Source organism: Oncorhynchus keta, chromosome 19 (genome assembly GCF_023373465.1).
Source record: "Oncorhynchus keta strain PuntledgeMale-10-30-2019 chromosome 19, Oket_V2, whole genome shotgun sequence".
Classification (NCBI taxonomy): Eukaryota; Metazoa; Chordata; class Actinopteri; order Salmoniformes; family Salmonidae; genus Oncorhynchus; species Oncorhynchus keta.
Window position 1 is genome coordinate 54,960,418 of NC_068439.1, and position 14,274 is coordinate 54,974,691.

General features: G+C 44.9%; 1 protein-coding gene across 14 annotated transcripts in view; it reads left to right on the plus strand.

Moving 5' to 3' along the window:
• Positions 1 to 6,041: 6,041 nt before the first annotated feature.
• The window catches only part of LOC118370802 (gephyrin), a 119,164-nt gene continuing 110,931 nt past the window's right edge, over positions 6,042 to 14,274 (plus strand). For all 14 annotated transcript variants that reach the window (XM_052470811.1, XM_052470812.1, XM_052470816.1 and 11 more), the window contains exon 1: positions 6,042 to 6,169. In XM_052470811.1, coding sequence (XP_052326771.1) covers positions 6,106 to 6,169 — 64 coding nt within the window. In that variant the 5' untranslated portion in view covers positions 6,042 to 6,105. The remainder of the gene's footprint in view (positions 6,170 to 14,274) is intronic.

The following is a 14,274-nucleotide window of genomic DNA, read 5'->3' on the forward strand; positions in this document are numbered from 1 at the left end:
GGACAGGGAAGAGCTTGGACTGAGCTGAGCGGGAGCTGACCCCCCCCCCCATAGGAGTAGGAGGGCCAAGAGACCAGAGGTGCTGGAATGGAGTGCTCGGGTTGGGATGTAGGGGTGAGCCGAGCCTGAAGGTAAGGAGGAGCAGTTCACCTTGCTGCTCCGTAGGCAAGCACCATGGTCTCTCTGTGTCTCTCCCCGTCTCTCTCCCTCTCTCTAACCCTCTCTCTCTCTCTCTCTGTTAAAATGAGGCCATGTACAGTCACACCTACTAATAAGGAAATCTGGAGAGTGTTGATATACTGTATCATAACAGAAGAGAAAATGAACTTGACTGAAAAACTGCTGTGCAAGTTATTGTATTCTTAGTGTGTTTCTTGTATTTTGGTACCTTCATTTAATTGTTTATGATGCCAGTGAAAACAATAAGATAGTGATGGGCATTCCGAGTTTCTTCAGAAAGCCACAACATTTGGCTCTGTTCATTGAGCTCCCAAATAGCTCCTCATTCAAAATTCTTGAAAATCGATCTAGAACCATGAAAAAAATTGCAAACCTCTAATGTATGCCCAAAAAGTAGGCTACCATTATGTCAGATCATGATATGCACATTACATTTATTTATTTTTGCTAGCCAAATTAATTCCAAAGATTTTTGAACTGTAAAAATGAGCGCGGATTCACCATCTTCGGGACAAACATTGTAGCTTATTTGCAGATAATCGTTGCTTGAAGCTCAAAACAACAGCAGTATTACCAGTATACAAACCAGGGAGTCAAATGAACTCATTCACTGATGCGATTCGGTTCCTAACGTTCACCCCCTCCCCCCAGAAAATGAGATGTTTGTTCGCTAACGGCCAACCACTACAATACGACTCACCACCATTGGAGGCAGTGTGGTGGTGATTTTGTTACAAGCGTGAAACATGGGAAGTGGCTGCTGATCCTCGGATATTCCGATTTCATCGTTATGCGCTGCAGTAGTGTAAAAAAAAAAAGAGCACTATTTTCAGCTCCACGTGTCAGTAAACAGCGACAATCTAACTTGCACTTGCATACGTTCCCGTTGGGAGATGAATAGGGATAGGAAGCACAGCTATGACAGAAGTGACTTGACGTAGCAGGTTAGGAGAACTAACGCAGCAGGTTAGGAGCATTGACGTAGCAGGTTAAGAGAATTAGGTTAAACTTAGGAAAAGGATTAGGGTTAGCTAAAATGCTACAGTTGTCAGTACCTCCACGGTTAAGCAATTCTGCAATCGCTATTTTTTGGGGGGCAAAATCAATCATACCCGCCATATTATTAGAGGGCTTCCAAATTTGACCAGCACTGCACTATTACCACATAAAACAGTCAAATCATCGCAATATTATCTCATAAAACGAACCAATCGCCGCACTACAAAAGGAGTGCTTGCAATTTCAACCAATCACAGCACATTTATGGCGTAATATGCTTCAATCAAGCCATACATCAACAAACTTTTTTGGGGGGACAAATTGGACTCGAACGTGCAACATTTGGTCCGTACCTTTACTTCAGCTAGCTACAACCAGGAAGTTAGAATCCTTGTAGAAGGACCATGGAACGAGACACTGCCAAAACAGCCAGCCAATCACCTTTCTTTAAATGTCCTTTCTCTTCCTGCGACTCGATCCCAGGCAAGTTTCTATAAAAAATGTAATAAAGATGCACAAACCCTCAATAAAAAAAACGAATGTACTCTTTGCTAATCACATTTTAATATTCAATTAAATATTTGACCCATATAAAATGATGAGGTACAACACTGTACACGCAAAGGTGAGTTTAACTTAGTACATCTCCACTTCCTGCTGCATGTTTTATCATGCATTTAACAGCTATTTTAGCTGTACTGTCTCCTTTTCGGGAATGGAGGTAGCGGATGGAGGGAGGCAGGGATGAGAAGTCGCTGGGGCGGAAATAAAGGTTTATGGCTCGGTCCCTCTCTTTCTCACTCAGGATGAGGTGGAGGGAGAGGGGGGAACAGTTGTTGGAAAATGCCATACTTATTCATCTGGATGATGGAACATTTTTTGTAAGGAACTCAGCGTGGAATGTGTTTTATGTGTCTTTGCCTATTTAGTGTGTTCTGCTTTTTAACATGTGTTTGTGTGCAGGCACGTTCCTCCCTTAAATGTATGCATATGTTCGTGTAGGTAGTGGGGGTGGGTGGTGTGTTAGGCTATTCAGCGCTCCTGTTCTGCGGTCGTCCCAGGACAGCCAGGCAGGCGGGCGGGCGGGGTATTCTGTAGCTTTAGCGCTGCCACTGTTGCGTAACGCAAACAGCCCAGCACAATCTGCTGTCCTCTGGCTGTCCTGCAGCTGGAGCCTGTGGGCTTTCCCTGCCACCGCCACGAACACAGCGTTGGAGCCACACGCCTCACACACACACACACACACATGCACACACACACGCGCTCACACACATGCGCACACACATTCAGGCACACCACACAATCCTCTGCACACCAGATGGGGTCCCCAGCCCATTGCATCCATCATATGGTGTGGCTCCCTCTCGCTCCCCCCCTTTCCCTCTCTCTCCCTCTCTCCCTCAACCTCTCCCCCTCTCTTTCCCTCCCTCCCCTCTCTCTCTCTCTCTCTCTCTCTCTCTTTCCCTCTCTCACTCCTCTCTCTCTCTCCTCCTATCTATCTCTCTCTCTTTATCTCGCCACTCCTGCGCTCAGTAACAGGGGAATTCCATCCTTCCAGGAACTCCTGCCAGCTCTGGACCGTGATGATGTGGTGTCTGCTCGTTCTGGGCCCGGGCGCTAACAGTCAGCTCAGTTTCTGGTTAACGCCTGGGCTTGTCGTGCTGCTGACAGCATGACAGATGTGGATGAAGTCACCGGAGGACATGCATGTCTTGTCAGGGAAGGCTTCTTCTCAAAGGTCAAAGGGCAGAAGGACCCATGATTTCTCAATGACGTCCAGCTTGGTTTGTGTCAGGGACAGGAATGAAGACATCGAGGTGGAGGTCGGAGGGACCAGATGTAACGTTTTGAAGGGGGTAACGTTACCAAGCACTCTGACTAACCACACATGATATAGTGTCTAATGGAGCAGGGTAATCACATTCAACTAGAATACCTGTGAACTCATACTGTCAGGTTTCTTTTCACCACCCTTTAAAGGGGCAATCAGCAGTAGAAACAATATCAATGCGTTTTCCCTTTCTCTGTAAAGAGCTGAGGGACGGGGCTGAAGAAATGTAACCTCTCTTTAATTCATCAACAGAACTATGGGTGCAAGGACATCAAAAGTATAGCTTTAACCATGTTTTGAGGCTATATGGTGTTTGTTTACATGTATTTTGTTTACAAACATTGGGGTTAACGACATGCTTATATTTTGGATTCTGATGTGGTATGACAGTGGAACTAAGCTCATGAGGCATTTGCTGTCTAAGTCAAATCTTTCAGGAATTAATGGATACTTATCATTCATTTAAGTTACAGAAATGTATGTAGCAACTGATGATGTATTGCTCTTTGAACCTTTTAATAAATATCCCAGGGAGCAAAATTACTTTGAAATCAGGTTCATTTTCAGCTCTGAACGAGTGTTGACAATAGCAACTTTCCAGATGTTGAAAATACGTACTTTCCTTGAAACTATTTGTAATGAACGTTGAAAATGATGTTGCCAAAGGTCAGCTCTACATACATTCACCTATATCTACAGGTAACTGCCCAAATAAAAGAGGGACACAAAGTATATTGAAGGTGCTTTCACACGGGTGTGGATCCTGAGTTAGTTAAGTGTGTGTGTGTGTGTGTGTGTGTGTGTGTGTGTGTGTGTGTGTGTGTGTGTGTGTGTGTGTGTGTGTGTGTGTGTGTGTGTGTGTGTGTGTGTGTGTGTGTGTGTGTGTGTGTGTGTGTGTGTGTGTGTGTGTGTGTGTGTGTGTGTGTTCTGGTGGGTTGTGGTGGCCCAGCACCCTCAGACAATATGTTGGTGTTTGCTTTATCTTGCCAGTTACCTGTACATGTCAGTGAAGAAAGCATTATATCACATTCAACATTTTAAATAATATTTTTATTGGAAATAACTGAAGATTGCATTACGGAATATTTATTATTGCTCCCATGTGTCACATGTATTTATGTTAGCTTTTTCAAAAGCTTAAGAACTGGCAGTGGTCAGACGAAGAAAATTAAGAAAACACTAACTACAATAGAGTTCCCGGTAACTGGATAAGAGTGTCATGCTAAAAGCCTGTAACAGCTTTCATCGGAAGAAGAGTAATCGTCAGACCAAAATGCAGAGGGATACGTTTTCATCTTTATTTTAAGGAACTGAACAATGAATACAAAAATAACAAAAGGAAAACCCGAAACAGTCCTGCAAGGTGACACAAACACTAAACAGAAATACAACTCCCCATACCTAAAATTGGAAAAACAGGCGACCTAAGTATGATTCCCAATCAGAGACAACGATAGACAGCTGTCCCTGATTGAGAACCCGGCCGAAACATAGAAATACAAAAACCTAGACATATAAACATAGAGTGCCCACCCAAATCACACCCTGACCAAACAAAAATAGAAACATACAAAGCAATCTACGGTCAGGGCGTGACAAACGCCTAAAATGTACATTTAAAAAAATGAACACTTGCCAAGCACAATGGGTATTATCTGAATGAGCTCCGCCCCCAAACCATACCACATTTGGACGGACTAAATCTGAAGCCTTCATAGACATCTATGTTTTACAAGTTTGGACAGCACAGTACAGTAAAGCACAGTACAGTACAGTAGAGCACAGTAGAGTTTAATTCAGTACAGTAAAGTCCAGTTTAGTTCAGTAGAAGTTTAGTACAGTAAAGTACAATATAGTAAATTATACTCACTCTACTTTACTGTACATTACTGTACTGTACCAAATCTGAACAAGGCATATACATCTATTTTACATTGGGCCAAATAGAGGCAGGTCCGGACTGGACCAAATCTGAACCATACAGACTTCTATAATGATTTGATATTTGGTCTAATCCGGATGGAGAAACCACATCTGTGGAGTTGAAATCAAGGCCAGGGCAGATCTTTCCAAAGCCCATGGACTTCAGCATTGGATGTTGGATGTTGGGAGGGTCATCCCTAGGATGTGTGATTCTGGGCGTGTGAACTGTCACCCTCACCTAAAATCACACTGATTAATCAAATACATGGATGTGTAAATCAAATGTTGTCAAGGTCTCCATTCAGTTTGTTGCTTGCGCCGGGGACTCATTCCAGACACGACTGACTTGACGGTTTTGACGTGAGTGAGCGATCAGGCTTGAAGAGTTGACCCAGTTCCCGCCATGGTGCGCGGTACACACCATAGTCCATAGTCCCCATGCTCATATAGGCTAGGTGTGTTCATGAATCATGTATTGATCAAATCCAAACAGAAGCGGGAGGATTGGCCGTTTTTTCCCCCATAAAAAAAAACCAAGGGGAATTATACACCACGGAAGCGTGCAGTCAGACTAAAAATAGAAGCGAGGTTTTTGCCTCGGGATGGAGTTGTATTTTTACAGGTCAGACTGTGATCTTCTCTTGGGCTTCTGAGGATGGAAACGCAGTAGGCCTACCTAGTCCTTACATCTCCTGGTCATTACTATTTCATACGAAGCGGGCAAACACCTCGTAGACTAAAAGTGCCTTTTCATCACCCAATATACTATGATCCATAGACGGTGTGACACCAAGCATATGACGTGGGAAAATTGGAATGGCATTACCGAAGCATTGCTTAAAGCCTATCTGTTTCTCTGAGTCTTCATAGAGAAATCAATAGTAGTCTCCAAAAGAATGAATCTGGAATCCACACTACTACCATGGCAGACGGCCAGCTGAGTGATGTGTGCGGTTTAAACGGCCCCCGCATTCTGCCGCGCACGGCCAGCTATCTAGGTGTCTTAATCGCTCGGCTCTCCACTTCTCACGCCTAGCTCTGCTCTTCTTCCTCATTCCCTCCCTCCCTCCGTCTCCTCATCCTCCTCCTCCTCATACCCTCCCCCTAAGTTCGATGTGATCGGCTCTTGGCCCCGCCGTGAGTTCTCAGTGCGGGCGACAGCGCTGCTGAACATGGCGTCAGACGGGGTGATTTTAACAAACCACGACCACCAAATCCGTGTCGGAGTCTTGACAGGTAAATGCAAAATTGCATTGAGTGATTCATATTTCTCTGTGACAATGTGAATTAATTTCAGTTGACTGTCCGTTGAGGTGCCTCTCGCGGGCGTCTCATAGGCTACATGACGGTTGATTTTGCTCTCTCCATCTCTAGCTGATTTTGCAGTTCTCCGCGGCTGGTCAGCGCCTTGCGCCTTGAACCCCCCTTATTTTCACAGGACTAATTGATTTAACACATCCTTGCATGCGACGGAAGATGACAATGTAGCCTACATTCATACAAACCTGTTCGGTATCATTCGTTGCCATGGCGTTCGCGAGGCGGTTTTTCTCGGTAAGGGGCTCAGTTTTGTGTGTTGAATTATTCATAGCCCGTATCTGCTTCTGCTTGTCAAATCTGAAAATGACAGCTGACGGTGTGCGGAGCTAAACATGCTTGCGTTGTATGTTTTTCGTTATTGACACGCGGCTGGCCACAGCAATTCTCCAAATGTAGCCCATGACAGTTGGTGATGATAAGTTTATGTATTTAAGCGCACAGAAATGCCCGTGTTAATTGCGGAATACATGACAAAGCAGGCGCAATGAATGATATGTGACTGATTTGTGAATGACATCGCTAATTGAAGCGGCTGGTTAACGTGGCTGAGGCTCTGCTGGTTTCGTGAGCAGAATACGAGTCGACTTAGGCTACCGATCGGAAAACGATATAAAGGCTTCAAACTGTTATACACAAGACATTGAAAATGGCTATTTCTATGTGTTTTTAGGTATGTTTGCTTTGTCATGTTTCTTATTCAGAACTGTGATGTTGAACAAGGCGAATAGTCGTGCGGTGTCATGAGAGGAAAGCAAATGAAAGATACATGTAACCAGCGACGGTTAATATTGACAAATACAGGCTTGCCGCTGCTGTAGCGATGCTGTTGAATTGGGGAAAGTGTCGGATGAGAAAACGAGTAATGGAGGGGGCTGGATGATTCAATTCATCATGAACGCCATGTATTCGTGATCGCCTATGACATCCTCCCTTATGGTAAATCCGGTTGGAAGATGGTATTGTGTAGCAATGGAGGAATGACTAGATCCTGAAATCTGCTAGGGAAACCCCGCCCCCCCCCCTCCTCCTCCCCTCACGCGTAGAGAGAGAAGGAGGGAGCGCTAGTGAGGGTTTCAGCGCTGTCCGTGGTGCTGAAACAGCGTCAGTCACAAATGAGTGGGATGGTAAATACACTGCCAGAAAGCGAGTTTCACCACGTTGATAAGCATTCAGGCATAATGTCAACCGAAACAGAGCCGATTCTATGTATGTAGCGTTAGTCCCTCGAATCCTCTTCTCCCCCCAGACAGTGTGGTGACAGCTTGCTAGTTTGGTTTTGAGGTGCTATGCTGACTTTTCCTGCAAATATATGCTGATTTCGGCGACGCAGAAACGCAACCCACTTCTTATTTGCATTTCCGTTCCTTTTTTGCGGCTCTTTCTCTTTCCCTCTTGGGGTTGGAATGGGGAGGTATGTTGGGAATTCAAAACCCGTTTTCGGAGGTTGAAAAAAACCGTGACCATGCAGACATATGAAACGTTCACTGTATATTTAGTTGTTCTGAATCTATGTCCAAAATATCTTTAGTCTATGTCTATAACACCACACTAACCACACAGTGTCATCTATAATCTATAATAGTACCACCGTTAGTCCTGCTGCACCACGCAGCTCTGTGCTCAACATTCTAATGCCCCCCCCCCTCAATCTCCCCATCTGGCCTCATGAGAAGGTCAGGGGTCAACCCTCCACCCCTTCTCCATAGCCACGGGGGGATTAGATGAGTTGACCCTCCTCCTCCTTCATCAGTGGCCTGACAGGTGATGTGGTGACAGCAGGGCCCAGGGGAGAGCAGGGGAGAAGGGGGATATGACTGGCCTGCCACTGCTCAGGCCAGGGATGGAGGGTTGGAGTGAAGTTGATCTCAAACCTCTATGATGGTGTCTTTAGATATATATATATATATAGACTTAGGAATCTAAAGGCTGTATAGATCCAATGGTTTATTCAATGGTTTATTCAATGTAGAAGTAGGATTAAGAATGTAGATCTGCGCACTCTATGCAAACGATAGCCGGGGAGGACAAGGCTCAAGCCGGCCAAAGGAGGGATGGAGGGGTGCATATCTCAAACCTCTATGGTGGTTTGTTTGGACGTATCGTCATGTATTTGATCTAGGTTGCCTTTGGATAAACATTACACACATTAAGGTGTACAGTAAGGATGTGTGCAAATGCATGCAACGATTTGTTTGTGTAAAATCTGAAGGGAAAAAATGATTAGGGTGAACTAACATGAATGACTGACACCTGTCAAATATGTAATCCTACAAATGTGAGCATTAAAACACTTCTCATGCTGTGATGTTTATTTTGCCTCTTTGCATATGTTTCAATGTGTATCGAGAGAGTGTGTTTGTATATGTGTGTGTGTGTGTGTGTGTGTGTGTGTGTGTGTGTGTGTGTGTGTGTGTGTGTGTGTGTGTGTGTGTGTGTGTGTGTGTGTGTGTGTGTGTGTGTGTGTGTGTGTGTGTGTGTGCGTGTGTGTGTTGTTTTAATTGTGTCTCTATCTGGGCCTGCCTGAGGGTGTGGACAACACCATTCTCTAACACGCTCTCCTAGCTAACCGTCCTCCTGTCCTGTGTGTTTGTGTGTCTCCCTCCACCTTCCTAATGACTCCCTCTGCACCCCCCCCACACACACACACACACAAACACATAATACAGCTCCCCAACAGCCTGTGTGACCTCACTGTGTTGTGGTGCTGCTAGGGGGAGATGGATACACCATGCAGAGAGTGTGTGTTCTCTGGACCTCTGTGTTCTGACGTAGCAAGCATGGGCCAGACTCTGTCACGTTAGATGTATTACACACACCCGGCTTCACACAACTGTGTGTGTGTGTGTGTGTGTGTGTGTGTGTGTGTGTGTGTGTGTGTGTGTGTGTGTGTGTGTGTGTGTGTGTGTGTGTGTGTGTGTGTGTGTGTGTGTGTGTGTGTGTGTGTGTGTGAGTGTGTGTGTGTGTGTGCATGAGTGAGTGTGTGTGTGTGTGTGTGTGTGTGTTTGTTCATCTGCATGCATGTGTATGTTCTCTCTGTCTTTGTGCACTAACAGTGAGCTCTGGTTGAAACAAAAAACCCTGGTCCCAAATATAGCTACTGTACGCATACATCCCATGAACACAGTGAAACAGCTCAGTGCAAAATCCATTCAATGGCTTTAAATCACACATACTCACAAATTGACAGAAATATACACAGACAGACAGACAGACAGACAGACAGACAGACAGACAGACAGACAGACAGACAGACAGACAGACAGACACACACACACACACACACACAGATACACACACACACACACACACACACACACACACACACACACACACACACACACATTGACACACACACACACACACACACACACACACACACACACACACACACACACACACACACACACACACACACACACACACACACACACACACACACACACACACACACACACACACACACACACACACACACACATGCTGTTGAACAGACAGACATGGACAGTATGCACTCAGTAGCAACCTGCCAATGGGAACGAGGCCTGGGTCGGAAATCTCCTCTCTGCGGCAGACAACACACATTCTCCATCTCTCGCTCTCTTTTCTTCACTCATTTTTTCCCTCAGCTGTAGCAACTGATAGAAGCTCAGAGAGAGAGAGAGAGAGAGAGATGTGTGGGCGGCGCTCCAGCTCCCAACTTACATGTCAGAAAGACATGAATCGACACCAGACGCCCCAATATTTAGCGTCGCTCGCAAACGGTGAAATAGAGTTGTATTTTTTTATATTTTTGGACGGCCTTTATTCGTGTGTTACTGTCCGTTTGTGGTCTAATGTGATTCTTCATTATGATTTCTCCACAGCAGTCTAGAGGGAGATGGAGGGAGGGAAGGAGGGAGAGAAGGAGAGAAGGGGGACTGGTAAGGGCAGGTGGGGAGGGAGAAGGCAGGCAGGCTCTGTGGGATTTCCCCCTCTTAAAGGGGCTACCACCACCTTTCCGTAGGGAGGACACAAAGGGAGGCTTTGTGGTCTAGAAGTCAGACTGGTGATGGTGAGGCAATGTAGGGAATAGAGGGTTTCATATTTTTCAGTTGCTTACATTGTGTGTGTCTGTGTGTGCGTGTTTGTGCGCTTTGCTGACATTTGCATTGCTGTGTGCGTGTGTGTGTGTGCATAGCTGCATGCTTGTGTGCATATATGTGAGTGTGTGATACAATGTGTCTATGTGCATGTGTGTGCCTGTACACACATTAGTGTTCGGAGGGCCAATGCAAGAACTATCTAATCTCTTTTTCCACATAATTTAACCTCTGGAGGTTGTCCCAAGCTCACCTTAACCACTACAGACCCATACCTTGTAGCAATGAGGCATGCTGGGAACAGGAAACCGAAGAGGCGGCCAGTCAGTCAGCGAGCGGCCTGGATGGCTTACGTGGCAGACTGTCCTGCCCAGAATTAGGAGAATCTGTCATTTGTCACTGAATGAGGTTGGGTAGCTGCCAAGTTATATAGCAATCTCCTCTCCAAGTCTGCGGTGAACGGTGACACATGGGGCTGGACGTCTGCTCTGTGATAATTGGCTACACACCCATGCTCTTTCTGTAGCGATTGGCTGGGCTGGCCTATTTATTTTTATTTAAATAGGGGAGCCCACTGAGACCAGGGTGTCATTTCCATTGGTGCCCTGAAAACAACAGTCCAAGCATGATCACTACAAATTTACAGTTACAACATTTCAATTAAATGACATTACATTCAAAAGGGCAGTAGAAACAAATAGATGCAATAAGTCGAAACAGATGAACTGTAGTTTTCATTGGTCACATTTTTTAGCAGAGCTCTAAATGAACTTTTTGGGACCAACAAATCCATTTTCAGAGTGACCTGTAGGTCATTCCAGGACTGAGGGGCACAGAAACTGAAAACGGTCTCCCCTAACTCAGAGGAGACTTGTGGAACCTCTAGAACCAACCTGTCTTGAGAGGGATTCTTATACTTACTAGACACATTTTCAATTTAGAAGTCAGGTGATGCAGTATGTGAGTTTCTGGAGAAGTGCTTAATATACGAATAATAGCTAATGTTGGGCCCTTCTGGTCATTAGAGACGCCCAGCCAACAGAACTACATAAGAGACAACGGTGTGTATGTAAATGATCACCAGTGATACAACGAAAGGCTGAGTGGTAGACTGCATCCAGAGGTTTTAACACAGAGGCTGCATTGTAGATTGAGTTGCCAATAGTCAATAATTGGGAGGAATGTTACTTGAACAATCTTCCTCCTACTTTCAGAAGTGAGACAGGATTTATTTAGATACAAGGAACTAATCTATGCTGGCAACTTTTTAGTCAGCTTATCGATGCGTGTTTTAAAGGATAGCTGATCACCAATCCAAATACCTAGATACTCAATTTGGGCTCCTCTCAAGGTGCAGATACACAGGTCTTTAGGGTCAATTTTACAAGACCTGGACAGAAAACGTAAACTTGGTGTTATCAACAATTAGCACAAATTTAAGATCGGGGAGCGATTTTTGAAGTGAATCAAAGCCAAGCTGCACTGAGATGGCAAGGGAATAAATAACTGTGTCCTCCACATAAAGATGTAAGCCCCAGTTCGTCTTATTAAGGGACAAACCAACATTATTCATGGAAATAGTGAACAGTAAAGGATCTAGTATCGAGCCTCGTGGCACTCATTTTGGTTATGTTAAGAGAGATTAGATTTGCATTGTCTGTTTACAGTAGGTTTCACCTTGTCTTGTCCTGTGGCTATCTGTAAGGATAGCGCTAGACTCTAGGCTATGTGTCACAGGAGGTTGGTGTCACCATAATTGGGGAGGACAGGCTTGTGGTAATGACTGGAGTGGAATGAGTGGAATGGTATCAAATAGATCGAACACGTTGTTTCCATGTGTCACTCTATCAGTCTTTCTCTCTCTCTCGCTCTCCCCCCCCTCTCTCGCTCTCTCCCTCTCTCCCCCTCTCTCTCTCCCTCTCTCTCTCCCTCTCTCCCTCTCTCTCCCTCACTCTCTCCCTCCCTCTCTCTCCCTCTCTCTCTCTTTCCCTCTCTCTCCCTCACTCTCTCTCTCCCTCTCTCTCCCTCTCTCTATCTCTCTTTCTCTCTCTCCTCTCTCTCTCTCTTTCTATCTCTCACTTTCTATCTCTCTCCCTCTCTCTCTCTCTCTCTCTCTCTCTCTCTCTCACTCTCATTCTCTTTCTCTCTCTTTCTCTCCCTGTCTCTCTCGCTCTCTCTCCCTCTCTCTCTCTTTCTACCTCTCTCTCTCTCTCTCTCTCGCTCTCGCTCTCGTTCTATCTCTCTCCCTCTCTTTTTGGTAAAGGAGCAGTGTAGATGTAAAGGCTATTTCTGGGAAACAGACAATAAAAATCTAATCTCTAGTGATCTCATCGCTCTCTATCTCTTAAGCGCATAGAAATCAACCATACTCAATGTAAATATATCTTAATTGGACATTGAGTTTGGGAAGAGAGGCCAGCGTTATTTGGTGGATGAACACTCTGATTCACTCTCACCGGCTCTTGTAAACCCTCCAGAGAAGTGTGCTCCATCAAATCCATTCCCAGAGTTGTCTAGGTAGGTAAGGACATTGTTGGGAATTTAATTTGGAACATGTCTCAACGTGTCTCAACTAACAATGCACTCTCATCACTTGTCATTTAAGGGAGAGTGTGATGGATCAGGGTTACGTTTGGCCTTCTGTATGTGAGAAAGCCCATGTCAGCACTGAATGCTAACAGTGTTGATACTAGGGATGGAACTTGAATGTGTTGAAGGTTAGCATTTGCATGAAGGGAGCTTGGGCCTAGCCTTGGTCTAGGGAGGATAATCAAGACTGATACTGTGCTGGAAAGAACCATTTAAAAAGACAATATCTTAGCCAGAACAATACGGTTTGTGTTGGCATGGTAGTGTGAAAATGGTTCAAGTCTGGTCTAGAATGGGTCAGGCCAGGTGCTCTCTTGTCTTATATGATAATTAAAGGATCAAGTCATGGTGTTATAAAGAAGTGTATGTTTAAAGTGATGAGTCACTCTACGGTCTGTCTGTACTTCCCTCCAACCCTACATCCTCATTCATCTCTTCTGGTTGCTGGTGTTAATCAGGGCACGGAGGGTAGCATCGATTCATCAGCTTCCGCGCGCCTCCTCACGTTTTTTGTTGTTGTTATCCTTCCACATCTAATAGAGCTCTGAAATATAGAGCCCTTTCGTGTTTCAAGTCTTGGGAGAGTGTTTTTGTCTAGCGTCTACCTCTCATGCCGTTTGCTATTCCTATGAAGTAGCCGTGAGATCTGCCGTCGATGTTTGGCTCCGTCAATATTGTGTCCTCCTGTCTTTTCGGACTGAGAAGCTAACCGGGAGGACATTTCTTTTTCGTACAACGTTTATTTATTTTCTTTCCACGTTCGTCGCATCATTATATTTTGTCGACTTTGATGCCGCACTCCAGTATCTGCTCCACAAGGATCTGTTTCCTTGGAGACTTGATACTTTCATGAAATTGCACGGATGAGATGTAGGATACATGGTATGTTTCTATCACGTTGAAGCTGTTGTCTCCGATTCCTACAACGTGTTACAGAAAGAGTTATCGGAGCTCGTAAGGGATGATTCATCCAAAAACACACTACAATGTCACTGTGTGTAACTAATGGTGATGGATTGACAGTGTAGTATTGGACAGGATGTATAATTATTCTGTATTATGACGTACCGTTTTGTCCCAGGAATCAAACCCACTATCTAGGAGTTAGTGCTCTACCAACTGAGCTACAGAGGACCACACTAGTGCCTCTGTTAAATGGTATTTTCACAATGTTTGTATTCATTAGGGCATAGTGTAGTAAAACGTTTTGAAAACGACAATGGGTGTTTTAACTTCGTCCCTCCCGCTTTCAGTCCTTGTTCTTCCGTTAACTGCCTAATGAACACAAACCAGGTCTTAGATCATCCAAGAGCATGTTTCCTCCACAGCACTGAGTAGACGATAATTATGCAC